This window comes from Chanodichthys erythropterus, chromosome 10 (assembly GCF_024489055.1).
Source record: "Chanodichthys erythropterus isolate Z2021 chromosome 10, ASM2448905v1, whole genome shotgun sequence".
Lineage (NCBI taxonomy): Eukaryota > Metazoa > Chordata > Actinopteri > Cypriniformes > Xenocyprididae > Chanodichthys > Chanodichthys erythropterus.
This window is the reverse complement of record NC_090230.1, coordinates 14,252,369-14,269,498: the sequence shown is the minus strand read 5'-3', so window position 1 is coordinate 14,269,498 and position 17,130 is coordinate 14,252,369. Positions and strand designations below refer to the sequence as shown.

Genomic DNA, 17,130 nt, shown 5'->3' with positions numbered 1-17,130 from the left:
CACCTTGATTTCACTGAATCATGGGATGTGTTGTCTTCACGTCTACAGCCGGTGGAAAAGAATCGGGACAGGACTCAGAAATCATGTTCATGGAGAGATTATTAACATTACTGTAGTATGAAGCAGAGCAGGGCCGAATGCTGTGAGAGCAGTAAAGAGCCCACTGGAGCGATTACTAATGAGAGACGAGTGCGACACACTGCTCGACAGCAGCGGAAAATTTGAAAACGCCGTCTTTGCGTTATCGTGTGGACGGGGCAATGCATATGTTTTCTGAAACGATGATGTCATCACCCCACTTGTCGACCCAAGTCAAACGCGCTAACACCACAAAACAGCACCAACAACAGCAATAGCAGACTCTACATGCTTGCGTTCATGCTGCAGAAGCTACTGAGCCAAAATAAAGCGTTATTTCTAAGCTTTGATATAGTTTGTATTCAGTGCGCAAGGTTTATGCACATGCTCCAAGTCTTGTTCACTGCTTTAAGTGCATTTCTGTGACAGAATTACAGTGCCACATAATGGTCTGGCATGTATACTACATCATTTTGAGTCGTTTCAGTGGGTTTGTGTGGACGCAGATATTTTTTGAGACAAGGAAAAAAAAGATTGGCTTAGGGTAAGCTCCGGCTTCGTGTGGACGTAGCCTAAGGTATTTGGTATTTTATTTTAAAATACATTTTGATGTATTATTGCCCATCCCTGGGTCTGGCATATCACATCTTCCTCTTCACAATACCCCATAGATTTTCAATGGGGTTGAGGTCAGGCGAGCTTGCTGGCCAATTAAGAACAGGGATACCATGGTCCTTAAACCAGGTACTAGTAGCTTTGGCACTGTGTGCAGGTGCCAAGTCCTATTGGAAAATTAAATCTGCATCTCCATAAAGTTGGTCAGCAGTAAGAAGCATGAAGTGCTCTAAAACTTCCTGGTATACGGCTGCGTTGACCTTGGACCTTAGAAAACACAGTGGACCAACACCAGCAGATGACATGGCACCCCAAAACATCACTGACTGTGGAAACTTTACACTGGACATCAAGCAACATGGATTGTGTGTCCTCTCTTCCTCCAGACTCTGGGACCCTGATTTCCAAAGGAAATGCAAAATTGACTTTCATCAGAGAACATAACTTTGGACCACTCAGCAGCAGTCCAGTCCTTTTTGTCTTTAGCCCAAGCAAGACGCTGTCTGTTGTTCAAGAGTGGCATGACACAAGGAATGCAACATCTGAAACCCATGTCTTGCATACGTCTGTGCGTAGTGGTTCTTGAAGCACTGACTGCAGCTGCAGTCCACTCTTTGTGAATCTCCCCCACATTTTTGAATGGGTTTTGTTTCACAATCCCCTCCAGGGTGCGGTTATCCCTATTGCTTGTACACTTTTTTCTACCACATCTTTTCCTTCCCTTCACCTCTCTTTTAATGTGCTTGGACACAGAGCTCTGTGAACAGCCAGCCTCTTTTTCAATGACCTTTGTGTCTTGCCCTCCTTGTGCAAGGTGTCAATGGTCGTCTTTTGGACAACTGTCAAGTCAGCAGTCTTCCCCTTGATTGTGTAGCCTACAGAACTAGACTGAGAGACCATTTAAAGGCCTTTGCAGGTGTTTTGAGTTAATTAGCTGATTAGAGTGTGGCACCAGGTGTCTTCAATATTGAACCTTTTCACAATATTCTAATTTTCTGAGATACTGAATTTGGGATTTTCCTTAGTTGTCAGTTATAATCATCAAAATTAAAAGAAATAAACATTTGAAATATATCAGTCTGTGTGTAATGAATGAATATAATATACAAGTTTCACTTTTTGAATGGAATTAGTGAAATAAATAAACTTTTTGATGATATTCTGATTATATGACCAGCACCTGTAGAGTGTTTCTCACAGATTGTCTGACCACATGTGATGAGATTGCCCCCCCCCACACCAACGGCAACTTTGTTGCACACCAAAGGTCCTCCAGAATCACCCTGAGAAGTGGAAAAAGTTACAGGCTGTGAATAAAATTGAACAGCTATACTATTTTTGATTTTTCTAGAATATACTTTGTACTTGACAGAATCCTCCACGACCACCTGCACACACCATCCTTGAGGTGGAGAATGTTTCCCTCCAGTACTTCTGACATGCTTTTTTATCAATGATTGTGACATCCACCTCCATAAGTTTAGCACTCGCTGTACCATTGGTGTTTTTTCTTCCCCATCCTGCAACACTGCATTTGGCATTGGCCTTGATGTCCTTATCTTTCTTTGGTATGGAGATCCAGTTGACTTTTTTGCTCTTTTTGACCTTTACATGTAGCTACAGCACATAATTCAACGGTTAAAGCTGAAAAAATTTCATAATAAAAACAGGATGACAAAATTCATCGTATTCTTTCAGGTATATACTTTCAGGCATGCTAGTATTTTATAATTTAAGTATAATTATCCAAATGATTGCTTGAGACTGCAGTTTTTATTCCAGTTCTACGATCACATCTCTAAGGCTTTGTTCAGACAAAAATATTTTTTCAGACATATCTTAAATCAGTTTTTTTTTTTTTTTTTGTAATTTGAAGCAAAACAACCAAATAAACAAACAAACATACTAAATTAATGATGTTTACAATCCCTATTTGAACCACATCGATATGTGGTTTTCTGATCTAAATCCAGAATACATCTCAGTCCACGGGCGGACTGGCCATCTGGCATACCGGGCACTTTCCCGGTGGGCCGACGTGCTTTTTGGGGCCGACGGTTGCCGACCGCCAAAAAAAAAAAAAAAAAAACATGACCATGAAAAGTGGTAGGCCTAGATCGGCGGCCCAATGCTTTTTCATTTGACACTGGGCTGCTGGCCCAAAACACTTTAGTCAAAAATATCACATAGGCTATTTTTTTCCTTCTGACAGACGCGGCTCATGAAACATGTAGCTTAGCGGCCCATTGGTTGTTTTCTTGATTGACACTGGACTGGCTCAATCATATCTTTGAACAGCACCATCTATAAGATTTCTGCCTGCACGCAATATAAAAAATATAATTAATAACCACGCTAAGTATTGTGCATAAATTATATAAACCTAAAATAATTATGTAAGTAGTAAAGCAATACAAACGCAAACGGGCGTTTTAAGTTTATTAAACATTTTGAGTCACCCCTCCCTTGCCTCACAGTGGTTTGGTCCACCGCGCACGTCACACTCGCTTGTGCTTAGATTCTGTAGAAGTCCGGCGGCGCCGGCGGGAGAGAACAGTTCTACAGATAGATGAGTTCCAGTAAGTCGGCTGTCAAGGCTATTTTATTCAAAAACATCGGGTGAAGTGATTATTTTCTCTTTAACGCTGATGGTGCTGAGTAATTAGTCATAACAACAACAACAACAAAAAGATGATAACTGATGAATTTGACTGATTTTTTTTCCGCTATTTCCGATTACTCCGCTATTTCAGAGATTATAATGTTACCTAGCTTGTTTACCATAGCTTGTTGGATATAAGTAACCCACACCAACAACAATTAACATTGTGATAAGAATAAGTAAACTGTAATAAGGCTAATAGATTTACTGTTGTGTGTTAGGTTATGCTCAGTGTGTATTCATCGTATTTTGGTGACTTGGTTGTAAACAACTAAAAATAAATAAATAAGTAGAATAAATTTTATATATATAAGCGGAAGGACGGGTGGTATTTGTGATCTTATGTGGTGGTGGGCCGGTCTGGGCCAAAAAGCCAGGGCCGATTTTTGGTCCCAGTCCATCCCTGTCTCAGTCTCTTAGACTCTAAACGGTCAGATCAGGTTTCAAGTTGTTGTATATTGCTTGCATCATTAGTATGGCCAACAATGTAGATACACCAGATATTGACATCACTGAATTAATTTCATCACATGTAAAATTAACTGTCAGTCCTATAAATCAGATCTGAAACCAAATTGAATTTGTGAACAATTTGAACAAAGCCTAGGGGATCAGGACATTCAGGATACTTTTCTCTTAATTCTTTGCATGGTTAACAATTGTTTTCTTGCATTTTGCCATGCAAAACCTAGCCGAGTCATTTACCTGAAGTAGCATGATGACATTTAGCAGACTTTCAGACTCAAATGCAGGGTGGATGAGGTAGAAATTGACAGCCATACGACTAGAACCATGATTGTGATCATGAGCTCCAACCACAACTGTTAGCTTCTCTCCTCTGTCATGAGAAAGATTAGAAAGAAAACCATGTATTTTATTGGTATGATCAAAACTGAGTTTTGCATTTCAGGGCTGATCTATAAAAAAATGCTTTTATAACCATATTATTTTATTAACAAACTTTGTTTTGATGCTTCCATTGTAAAGTTACAAACAAATAGCTCAATTTTAGCTTTAGTTTAAGTAAAATACATTTTGGGTTCAAACAATAATTGGCGGACTGCCTAGAAGTTGGGTATGCACTAGGTTGCGTTATTTCGAAAGTAGTCACACCAAGTGAAGACCCTTTTGCAGCAGTCTGGGAGTCTTTGACTCACAATGAAATTTTACTGAACCGATCAAAAAACGTACTCTGTAAAGCAGTGTGCAGCCGTCATGACAAACTGTTCAGACACAAGGAAGCCACCGCATATGTGTTCATTATTTCTCTGTATCGAAACCATGTAGGGTCTTGAATGAGGCCTGGCTTCTGCGCCGTTCACTATACCCACATTCACAGATGCTGAGAGAGAAATTAACGTATGCTGGTTAAATGAGAAATAGACTAGAATTAAATGGACTTTAAGATGAAGTCAGTGAGAGCACTGCTAATAATTACATAACATCAAAAGTGCACATTTATGGTAAATGTAGAAAACGTAATGCAATAGAAGTTCATTATTTTCCATCAGACTTACATGGAAGGGTTGGATATGGTAGCAGCGTGACTAGCAAAAGCACAGAGAAGATCATGATCCTGTTCTGAGAAGGTTTCTCTATAGTGCTGAAGTTCTCCTCAGTGTTGATGATGGTATTTACCATAAAGTGGTCTAGTTTAGACCCTTAGTAGTGCTCGTACTTCCTCTTTCACAGCTTCCTGTGGGTCTGACTTTGCACTGAAGTGGAAAATATAGGTGTTATATTTGCGTTCTTTATGGTAGTAGACTAATCTGTCTCATGTGTGATGTAATCCATGTCTAATATTTATTGTAAATTCTGAGAGGTGAGAAATCAGTTGAGAGCTTAGTAAAACTGACACACTATCTGTGGTTAGATCTCTAAGACTTGCCAGTTTTTTAAAAACTTTTGTTGGAAGATTTTACAAAGCTCTTTATTTTACAACTCAAATCATGGCGGTTTTTCCAGGAATGTTTTTATATTATTATTATTATTATTATTATTATTATTATTTATTTTGACCTGTCTGAAAAACGGTTTTATTTATAAAATAAAATATGAATAAATTTTTATGAAGCAGCACAATGATATTATTCCTGTTTTAATGTTTTTTTTTTATTGTTTTTTTTTATTACTGTAATTTTTAGCTAGCGTTTTGGGGTATTTAAGTTTTTCTCCATGCAATGGGAGTCTGCATGCATGACTGGACAGTGAGGATGTTGCCTGAATTATATATGGTGACAATGAAAACACCTTGACTATAACTGATGCTTACCATATGATATGTTTACTTAAAGAAGGTTTATGGAAGGTTTATTATCATTTCTTCCTTTTTTATAATTCCATGTAGACACAACGTTTCAAATTTGTTCATGGATCCACTGAAGATATGCTGAAATCTTAGTATACACATTAGGATGCTCAGGTGAATTGGATATCCAATTGCCCTGGATATAATCTTTTTTTTTTTTTTTTTTTTTATGTGTATAGCACAGTCGAACACACAGCCTTGCAAAGTATACTTCATTTCACTTGTACGTAGTTAGTTAGTACCTACTTAATTACTGATCACCTTCTTTATTACCACGAGCTGTTCAATCACCCACCTCGTTTTTCTGCTCATTTTTAAGCCCTGTGTTTTCAGTTCAGTATTGTCTGGTATCATTTGTGCTACAGTATGTGTGGTTGTGGTTCCCGTTTACCAGTTTGTGGATTTCCTTGCCTGTGGATTTATTAGAAGACTTATTCTTGAATCTTCCTTGTCGTGCGTTTGTATACAACCATAACTGTAACACTTTGAGCTGAAGAAACTGAGTTTTATACCATATTCGTCTGATTTTATACCTAATATTGACCAACAGTTTTGCAGTGTTTAATCTTTCCTCATTTAAATGGATATGAGCCATACTTGAATAAATTAAAATTGAAGGTGTAACCAAGATGGCCACCAGGTGAACTAATGTGAAATGACTTTTGTGCCTCCCATGTAATATTGTCATTATATATGGTTGACAATGAGGACTCTTTGAATAAATAATGCTTGCCATGTGATACTTTATTGAAAGTTACATACGTAAGAATTTAAGAACTTAACTCACTTCACATTTCTAATTATGTTGTCGATCCATTCAAGATATGGTGAAATCTTAGTATACACATTAGGATAGTCAGGTGAATTGCAGAGCTTTTCATATGCAAATGATGTGACACCAACTGCAGTGTTTCCACAAACCAAAGGACCTCCTGAATCGTACTGTGAAGAAACAGAGATCAACACATCACTAAAGTGCATACTGTATCAGTTTAAACTTGTTCATAAATTAACTTAACTATTAAAGTATGTGAATCATCTTTGTACATACATTGCAGAATCCACCATGGCCATATGTGCACATCATCTGTGATTCTTTGTAGTAGTTATTTCCCCATTTATTGCTACATTCTCTGTTGTTCATTATATACACATTTGCCTCCATTAGACGATTACTAGGTGGGCCATTAATCGTCTGTGATCCCCAGCCGGCAACACTACAGACAGTATCTGTTCCCACGTCTTCTCCTTTCTTTGGCAAGGATATCGATTTAACATTGTTTAGTTCGACTTTTTCCTGTAGCTGTAATTCAGAAACACAACCGTTAATAATTAAAGATTTAATCATCAAAACTTCAGTTGATTATACTGCTGTTTGTGAAGGCCGAGGTGAATTTTCTTGCATATTTTATGCATATTTTACTTTAAGTGCCTCATAAAGTGCCCCTGTTTTGCTATACTGCTTGTATCACAATGTAAAAGTACTGAGGAAGCCCCCAGAGTTGATATTCAGATATGGTAATCACAGCATACTACTGTAGGCGTTTGACCAATCAGAGTGGAGAAGACTCACGGAAAGGAGTTTAAAGAGAAAATCTTTGAACGAAACATTTTCACACTCTGAGAAATGTGATGTGCCATGTATATTATGAGAAAATTAAAGTGTTTTTGATATATGTAAAAGGAGACCTCCAAAACAAAATTAGCAACCTTAAAAACAGCATTACAGGAGCACTTTTAAAAAGCCTGTTTCCTACACTATTTTTTCTGCTGTGTATAGAAATAACAATGAATTTATCAATGATTTTTCAGATATTCAGCATTTTACCCTTTTTTCCCCTTTTCCCCCTACACATAGCAAAAACAAAAACAACATCAACAAAAAAGTAGGACACTACTTAGGACACATACTTTTTTTTTGGCATTTTTCTGTATGTTAGAAAATAATTTAATCCTTTCTGTTATTTCTTACAGCAAGTAGTTGCAAAAGAAATGTAAGTGTCACAATTAAGATACTGTTTCCTGCTCAGAAACTAAAAACTAAAAATATTACAGGTTGTCACCTTCAAAAGCATGATGTCATTCCGATAAGGATTGAATAAATTTTCTGGATGCAGTTCGTAGGACAGCACATCGATGCGATCTGAACTCTTGCTTAAGTCATGAGCACCAACCACAACCGTCAGAACCTCTTTTCTGTTAAAAGAGAAAGTCATGATGGTCATTTATGTCATATGATACACTGTGTGGTTGCACTGCAATCATTCTGTCAGTCAAAACTGATTTCTAAACAAGCTCTTACCCATTCCAGCAATGTGCGGCAGTCAAGACAAACTCATCAGAAATGAGGAATCCACCACAGATATGATTCCTGTTCTTCTGAAGAGAAACCATGTAAGGTCTGGAGTGAGGTTTGGCTTCTGTGCCGTTCACTATACCAACATTCACATGAGCTGAGAGAGAGAGAGAGATAGTGCTGTCAGTCAACTTATTCAGCACATAAAATTAAACATCATCTTAAAAATCATCATAATATACTGTTATATAATCACCAGTCTCACCAGTGAAGGTCAGGTGTGGCAGCAGAGAGGCCAGCAGGAGCAGAGAGATGATGATGGTCATGATGAAGATGACACTGATTTCTCATGACAAAACACTATAAATATACTGTAAATGGGGGTGGAGTTACTGAAGTATTTGTTCTTCTTGCAGTATGAGTAACAGAGTGATGAAAAGATAATGTTCCAGTTAATATTTCCGGTCTTGCATTCAGTCTAATGATAGATAAGAATTAGGCATGTATGCATGCATTTTGGTACTGATATTTTACAGCTCAGAATACAGCTGGTATGTAGTTTGTAACCCTTAAAAACAATATCATTACAAAAAGGCCAAAATCTATCATTTTGATCCAGGATATACAAGGACTATTCTTACAATTATGTCCTTACGGCTGAAAGGCATTCTATATCAACTTAATCAGCACATACCAATAAAACCTAGCTTATACTACAGCTCTCTAAAATGCTTGATTCTGATTGGTCGACACATTGAAAAAAAAATGTTCTTCGCCACATTAAAGTTCCATGTCAGTTCTCCAAATTATTTCAGTTATTTACAAGAGCTTTGCAGACTACCACAGCAAAAAAAAAAACAAACAAAAAAAAAACAAGCAACTGATGACGTTTCATAAGTCCACATGTGAGTTCCCGAACATAATGCATGACTGCTCAGAAGCAGTATTTAAGATAGTGTGGGTTTAGTGTGCATTTAGGGCACTGCACTTGGGCATTTTTTAAAGACATGGGACAGTCTTGTACACTTTCTTCCTGTCGTGTGCACAAGCTCTCAAGTGGCCAAGATGGCAAGTGTGGGTATTTGGACAGGGCAATTGGCAGGACAGAGAAGTGAGTGAAACACACAGGTTTATAGGCAGACGGTGGATGCAGGTGAGATTCTGAGATTTGTTTTTACATCTCTCTTATCACAAACCAGAGCCATCCCTATAGTGAAAAAAGTATACTTTATTGTATTTTAAATATTCCCTTTTTCTATAGTACATTGCAAATATACTAACAAAAATGTATTATCTTCAAATAAATAAAAAGTATATTAGCATCATATTTTCACAATACAACTTTTAACACACTTTAAAATAATTGTACTTTAGTATATTTTCTAAAAAATATATTTTAGAAAAATATATTTGAAGTGTAAGTTAAGTTTATTTTTTAAAAGTGTATTTATTTGCACTTTATAAAAATACATTTGAGATATACTTTAACTGTGCTGAAAATGATCATTGTAACAATGCACTGAAAGTATATTTAAAAAATACATTATTTAATATCCTGAAGATAGTGTATCTAAAGTTAAATTTGAGTATATTTTTTAAGTTTACTTATTCATCCTTGGAATTCATTTTATTACTTGTGCTTATTTATTTCAGTATGATTAATGCATTAAAAAGCCCATTTAATATATGCAGTGTAGCCTATACAATTTCCAAATATGTGTAAATGGTTATTAAGTTTACACTGGCAGAATCATTTTACAATCGTACACATAAATCTATATTAAACAACACACCAGCAGCAGAAGTAACCTTGGGAATTCTGACCAGTTCAATCAAGTGACATTGCAGACTGACCTTGATGGCGACAACTGGCTAGGAATTTAATTGCCTACGCGATCCTGAAAGAACTGGAGAAAAGTGCTGCTATTTGGAGGTAAGTTGTAGTCTGTCTAACCAGTTAACAAACTTTTTTTTTTTTTTTTTTTTTTTTGCTTTAAAGGTGCCGTAGAACGTGTTTTCAAAAGATGTAATATAAATCTAAGGTGTCCCCTGAATGTGTCTGTGAAGTTTCAGCTCTAAATACCCCATAGATTTTTTTTTATTCATTTTTTTAACTACCTATTTTGGGGCATCATTAAATATGCGCCGCTTCAGGCTGCGGCCCCTTTAATTCTCGTGCTCCACGCCCCAAGAGCTCGTGCTGGCCTTAAACAGCATAAATAATGTTCACACAGCTAATATAACCCTCAAAATGGATCTTTACAATGTTTTCATCATACAGCATGTCTAATCGTGTAAGTATGGTATTTATTTGAATGTTTACATTTGATTCTGAATGAGTTTGATAGTGTTCCGTGGCTAACAGGCTAAAGCTAACATTACACACTGTTGGAGAGATTTATAAAAAAATGAAGTTGTGTTTATGAATTATACAGACTGCAAGTGTTTTTTAAAAATGAAAATAACGACAGTCTTGTCTCCCTGAATACAGTAAGAAACGATGGTAACTTTAACCACATTTAACAGTACATTAGCAACATGCTAATGAAACATTTAGAAAGACAATTTACAAATATCACTAAAAATATCATGATATCATGGATCATGTCAGTTATTATTGCTCCATCTGCCATTTTTCGCTATTGTCCTTGCTTGCTTACCTAGTCTGATAATTCAGCTGTGCACATCCAGACGTTAATACTGGCTGCCCTTGGGTAAGGCCTTGAACATGAGCTGGCATATGCAAATATTGGGGGCGTACATATTAATGATCCCGACTGTTACATAACAGTCGGTGTTATGTTGAGATTCGCCTGTTCTTCGAAGGTCTTTTAAACAAATGAGATTTACATAAGAAGTAGGAAACAATGGTGTTTGAGACTCACTGTATGCCATTTCCATGTACTGAACACTTATTCAACTATGCTGAGGTAAACTATGCTAGGGCACCTTTAACAAACGGAGAGCAATATTTCAGCTTGATATCACCTTTTTGAGTTTGTGTGTGGTGGTTTATGGCACATGTTTGTATGCAGCACCAAAACGCCCCGTTCATATGATTGGTCAAATCGGCCCGTATTCTGTACGATATTAATTCATAAAGTACTGTATGCTTGAAAACAATATCGAAAACAATATCGACATGCCATACTGATACAGTCCCTGCTGCTAATCCTCATTTACTGTTCAGAAATATTATTGGTTCAATATAGGATTCAGACAGACTATTGTAAATGCGAATAAAGAGTTGATCATGCTGTCTGACCTTCTATCTTTTGTACATTCTGTTAACAGGTGCTGTTCTTTACGAGTTTCTGCAGTCACTGCCTCTGTGTAAGCGGCCATCAGACACAATCATGAGAAGCTCATCAGAAAATGGAATATATTGTGTAATTTGTATTTGTGTATAAAGGGTCACCATTGGACCAATAATTTTTTATTTTCTTTAATCAAAAACATGGTAAGTTTTGCTTAATCTATGTTAAGTTTAAATAAAAACCATTGGATTTGTCAATGAAATATGTCTCTGTCACGGAATGCACAAAGACAAGATGTTAGGATCCAAGCGCAGCATTTATTGGGAAATCCAAAGTCGTAATCAGGCAGGCAAAGGTCAAACTCCACAGAAAACAGTCCACAAAACAAAAGGCCAGAGATACAAAACGTGCATGTAACAATACATTAACAAACCACAACCAAAGACAGAAACAACTGAGACTAAATAGACAGAAACTAATGAGCAAACACAAAACAGCTGGGTGCAATGAAACAAGGATAATGAGTCCAGGAGGTGAGTTATAGGTAATGTAGTTAAAAGTGAACAATAGTCCATGTTGGAGTGCCCTCTTGTGGCTAAACGGGGCACTCCAACTCATGATCATGACAGTACCCCCTCCTTACGGAGCGGCTACCAGACGCTCCATGAGACAACAACAACACAACTCTCAGGAGGGAGGTGGACTGGAGGAGGACCAGGGGGAGGGATGGTGGGCCAGGACCAGAGCCCCTGACTGAAGGCCAGGGAGGAGCCAGAGGAACAGACCACGGGGGCTCTAAGAAGGTCGGGGTCCTGGCTGAATGCCAGGGCGGAGCTGGAGGAACAGACCAGGCGGGTTCCAGCAGGTCTGGAGTCCCGGCTGAATGCCAGGGTGGCACTGACCAGGCGGGTTTCAGCGGTTCAGACGGCCGGGGCAGTGGCAGCAGGGCAGAAAGCCTGGGCGACGGCAGCAGGACAGAAGGCTTGGATGGTGGCGACAGGACAGACGGCCTGAGGGACAGCGGCAGGGCCAGATGCTTGGGCAGCGGCAGTGGCAGGGCTGGCCAAGGGTGCTCTGTGGCCATATCAGGGAGAGCGGGCAGCTCGGTGACGGCCTCCGTGGCCGGCTCAGGGAGAGCAGGCTGCTCTGGGACGGCAGCGGGCTCAGGCTGGGGCTGCTCTGAGACGGAAGCGGACTCAGGCTGGGGCTGCTCTGAGACAGCAGCAGGCTTGGGCTGGCAGACTGGTCAAAAACACCTGAGTGCCTCCTCCAGAAATGCAAGACCGCCAAAACATAAAAAGTAATGACAGCCGTCTTGGACATCACAGGACTGACAGGGAGAGCATGCGGGGCAGGAGCGGACTCACTGGCTGGAGCGGACTCTGGAGTGGACTCACTGGCTGGAGTGGACTCACTGGCTGGAGCGGACTCACTGGCTGGAGTGGACTCACTGGCTGGAGCGGGCTCTGGAGTGGACTCACTGGCTGGAGCAGACTTACTGGCTAGGGCGGACTCATTGGCTGGAGCGGATTCTGGGGGGGCCTCCAGATCTTGAGGGATGGAAGCCTTCCTCCTCCTCTTCCTCTTTTTACGTGTGGGAAGCGGAGACTCAGCGCCCACCTCCTCTGTGGATTCGGGAGCGAACTGATGGGCCATAGCGGGCTCTGGAGCGGACTGATGGACTGGAGGGGGTGCTGGAGGTAATCTAACCTGCCCAATCTTATGGGTAATGTAGTTAAAGGTGAACAATAGTCCATGTTGGAGTGCCCTCTGGTGGCTAAACGAGGCACTCCAACTCATGATCATGACAGTCTCTTCATTAGTGATGTTGTTACATTTTATTTATTTTAATGGCCTTGAAAACAAATGCATTCAACTTTGGGAAAATGTGTTAAACTGTATGTAAATAGTAGCACAATTATAATACTGTATTGTGTGAGATTGTGTAATTCAAAGTACAGTAATCAACATTTGAAGTAGATCAAAAAAGTTCAGCAAAGTTGTCATAAGAAGAAGATAAGATGGTTTTTGATCCACTTTACATGTTGACTATATTAAACAAAGTATAAGTAATAACAAAGTGTATTGTTATTTACTGCAAAGTGTGTATTTTTTTAGTATTTGGAATAAGCCAAAGGTACTGAGCAGTATATACTATTACCTGTAAAATAATATATTCATTGTATATTGCTTGTGTGTTCTGAAGACACTAGTAATTATTTTGTAATGTAAAATCAAAAATAAAGTGTACTTATATAACACAAATAAAAGTATACTCATAACACAAATAAAGTACTTATAACACAATGTATATTTATAACACAAATAAAATATACTTATAAGTAATAACACAAATTAAGTACACTTTAATATCATTATCAAGCATGTAGTCCCTACACAGGCATATACTTAAAGTGTACTAAGTATACTTGAAGTAGTTTCAATTAAGCACACAAAAGTACAATAAATATACTTAAAGTTGTGTTTTAATACAACTTAATTACAACTAAAGTATACTTAGTACAAAATTAGTTGTTTCAAAATAGCACACTTTAAGTTAACTAATCATTAACACACTTGAAATATAATAATAATTAGTCTTGCTCTAAGTATACTTAGCATACTTTTTTTTACTAGGGATGCCTCTGTCACAAACACAACTGCCGCCATCGTTCGTCTTATTATTGACTGAAGTGGAAATTACCTCAGTGGATTTTAGTATCAATTGCTGCAATGTTTGTTTGTCAATGTCAATAGTTTTGTACATTGTAGTCATGGGCTATTTTTTTCCTTCGCAGAAGTTTTAAGTTACTGTAAATGTAAGATTATAAAATAATTTACAGCTGTGCTAAATACAGCATACACTTGGCCAGTTTATTTTGCGATAATGACTGACCAACTGTATCTCTTGCTTACAAGTAATATATCCCATATTTATTTTTAAAGATAAATGTTATTGTATAAATATTTTCTCTAATATGATATCATTTTGAAATGAGTACAGATTGTTACCCTTAAAGCATAATGTCATTTATAACAGGTTCCACAGTAAAGTCTGGATGCTGGTAGTAGGACATCATCCCGATGTCTTATTTTTTAGGTCATGTGCACCATCCACAACTGTCAAAATCTCTGATCTGTTAATATTAAATAGATTGTATTAATATAATAATCTTTTTCTTTTAGAGTATATTAAATGCCATGATGGACATTTCCAAACAATACACTACTTCTTTCAACATTGTGCTGCTGCAGTAAAGATAAACTCGTCGGAAATTAGGAATCCACCACAGACATGCTGCCAGTTCCTCTGAAGAGAAACCATGTAAGGTCTGGAGTGGGGGTTGGCTTCTGTGCTATATAATCACTGACCTTAATATATTTATTGTACTGTTATATTACTGCTTCTCTGGTGCTAAAATTCCTACAGAAAGTGTAGATGGAAAATTGAGAATTGTATTACAGTGCATGCAACTAAAATAATAATAATAATAATAAAAATAAATACTATTTTACTATTTTTGACAGCATCAAAAGAAAAAAGCTTGCGGTGAAAATTTTCACCATGGCCAGGGTGGATGTGGTTGAACAGTCACAGTTGTGTGGCACGGCCAAGCTCATAAGCTCCACAACTGTCTGTCAATAGCAAAAACAGTTGAATTTGCACATGAAATACTCTCGCTTGTGATTAAAGCAAGCATGATTTTAAATTAACTGAACAGAATTAACATATCTTAAAATGTATAATAAAAAAAAAAAACCCAGATCAGGCAGAAAATCCATATCAGACTACAATCTCAAGATATTGGCTGCACATGATGTAAACAGGAAACAGTACTATAATCTTAAACTAATGAAATAAAAAAGAGAGATAGCAGATCTTATCAGCAAGGAATACTCAGAATGAACATTCTAAGTGTAAAATAGCATTTCCCCAATTACGAAAAAGTTTATTCAAGTGTGCTATTAATATACTTCTTTTAAACAAAAAGTACCCAGGTAAAAAAAAGTACACTGCTACTTAAGGTGCTCTATTCGCGAGCACTAATTTTGTACTTAATATACTAAAAATTCTTCTTTAGTAGTTCTTAAGATAATCTTAAGAACATCTAAGTGTACTCAACTGTGCTATTCTGAGACACCATGAATTATGAACTAAAATGTGCTTTTAATTTACTATCTCTGTATTTAAAAAATATATTAGTTACCACTTACACTATGGGTTCAAATGTACTATAAGTGGTATCTAAATACATTTTATTAAATGTAATATTATCATAAGAAGTAAAGAAGATATTTTAGTATATTAAGTACAAAAAAAGTGTGTGAAAATAGCACTTTAAGTACATTATAGAAATGTACTTTTTTCACTTTTTATATATTTTTTTTACTTCTCAAATATAGTTTATGTACTTCTCAGAAATATACTTAAAATTGCACTTAAGTATACTGTGACAAGCAGGGCGGGCGAGAGCCGTGAGGGAACGGCGTGAGGCCGGTGACGCAAGTGATAATGAGCATCACCTGCGAGGCACGCCGGCCTCGAGTCTCTCACGGAGGAGCTCCGGAGGCATAAAAGGAGGAGCGACGACAGTGAAGGACGAGAGAGGACCAGGCCTGGACTTTATTTTATGTTTTATTATGTTTGTGTGGCTGGCAGACGTCCGTGAGGGTCTGCCGGCATTAATTTCGTTTTGTTCTTTGTTTATTTTGGAATTAAAGTTTTGTTGAATGTTCACCGGTTCCCGCCTCCTTCTTCCCATATTTACATTGGTGCCGAAACCCGGAAGGAAGAAGGGACATGCTGTCAGAGAGCCCTCGCTGCTGAGGGGGATCGCGGTGCTGTGGAGTTCAGGCAGCGCGGGAGTGTGAAGACCACGAGAGGCTGCCCAAGGTGGTGGTGCTGGAGCATAGTGACAGGTGGGACGAAGAGCTCGGTGCCGTGCCCCTGGGATGAGGTGGGGTGGCTGCCGTCCAAGAGGGAGCGGAGGAGTCACCGCCATTCGCCGTGGGCCGGAGCCTGCTATTGTCCGCCATGAAGGGGAGGAGCAGGGGACGGCGGACTCGCTGCCGGCTGCCCTCAACCGGAGGAGCCATCGCCGGTCGCCAGGAGGCGGTCGAGGATCGGGCCGTCCACCGAGCGTCCAGTGCCATCGCATGACACCGCGAGGAAGAGCCTCTCTGCAGGCTGAGGACTGAGCGGCAGTGTGTCTTTTTTTTTTTTCTCTCCCCCCTCTCTCGTCCTGTCGCTCCCCTTGCTTCCGTCTCCTTTCTCTCGTCTCGTCTGTCCTTACCCCCAGGTGCTGTGGTTGCCGAGACAGGCCCCCGGGGGGGAGTAAGCGCAGTCGCAGGAGTACCCCCGGCCTGCGAGGGGTGATGGGGGTATGTGGCAACCAGGGCGGGTGAGAGCCGTGAGGGAACGGCGCAAGGCCGGTGGCGCGAGTGTTAATGAGCTTCACCTGGGAGGCGCACCGGCCTTGAGTCTCTCACGGAGGAGCTCCGGGAGCATAAAAGGAGGAGCGACGACAGTGAAGGACGAGAGAGGACCAGGCCTGGACTTTATTTTATGTTTTATAATGTTTGTGTGGAATCAAACACAAGCATGATTCTATTACATATTTCCCCTGTCTAAATGCATGTTTGAGCTGTTTTAACTGAATGCAACTTGCACTAACATATCTTATAATATGTCAATGCCATTGTTTTGTCTCAAGATGCACAAGAGTAATGTTTTTTCTAGGGTATATTTATAAAAGCTACTTAAATGCCTTAATTGAACTAAGGCTTACACCTTTCAACCCCGCAGGAGCATCCTCAAGTGTCCACACTACAGAGTAAAAGTAACAATGACGCTGTGTTGCAGTGAGATAATTGCATGAGATAATGCAATAGTGTATTGTGAGTTCAATATCAT

The 17,130-nt window shown here is 38.9% G+C and overlaps 2 protein-coding genes across 2 annotated transcripts; both read right to left on the bottom strand.

Moving 5' to 3' along the window:
* Positions 1-241: 241 nt before the first annotated feature.
* On the bottom strand, positions 242-4,996 carry LOC137028126 (granzyme-like protein 1). Its single transcript, XM_067396889.1, has 6 exons — positions 4,873-4,996; positions 4,547-4,697; positions 4,061-4,193; positions 2,059-2,310; positions 1,874-1,976; positions 242-321 (listed from the first exon to the last, which is right to left on the bottom strand). Exons 1-6 carry the CDS (start codon positions 4,994-4,996, stop codon positions 242-244), a joined length of 843 nt encoding a protein of 280 aa, XP_067252990.1.
* A 1,450-nt stretch (positions 4,997-6,446) lies between these two features.
* On the bottom strand, positions 6,447-8,285 carry LOC137029141 (mast cell protease 1A-like). Its single transcript, XM_067398666.1, has 5 exons — positions 8,225-8,285; positions 7,966-8,116; positions 7,727-7,859; positions 6,715-6,966; positions 6,447-6,605 (listed from the first exon to the last, which is right to left on the bottom strand). The coding sequence occupies exons 1-5, from the start codon at positions 8,283-8,285 to the stop codon at positions 6,447-6,449; spliced, it is 756 nt and encodes a 251-aa protein (XP_067254767.1).
* Between the last annotated feature and the right edge of the window lie 8,845 nt (positions 8,286-17,130).

Coding starts and splice junctions, on each gene's coding strand:
- LOC137029141 (XM_067398666.1), bottom strand. CDS start 8,285: ATGACCATCATCATCTCTCTGCTCCTGCTGGCCTCTCTGCTGCCACAC. Junction 7,860..7,965: donor GCCGCACATTGCTGGAATGG/GTAAGAGCTTGT, acceptor CTCTTTTAACAG/AAAAGAGGTTCTGACGGTTG. Junction 6,967..7,726: donor ATGACATCATGCTTTTGAAG/GTGACAACCTGT, acceptor TCTGAATTACAG/CTACAGGAAAAAGTCGAACT.
- LOC137028126 (XM_067396889.1), bottom strand. CDS start 4,996: ATGGTAAATACCATCATCAACACTGAGGAGAACTTCAGCACTATAGAG. Junction 4,194..4,546: donor GCTGCACACTGCTTTACAGA/GTACGTTTTTTG, acceptor TTCTCATGACAG/AGGAGAGAAGCTAACAGTTG. Junction 1,977..2,058: donor GTCGTGGAGGATTCTGTCAA/GTACAAAGTATA, acceptor TCCACTTCTCAG/GGTGATTCTGGAGGACCTTT.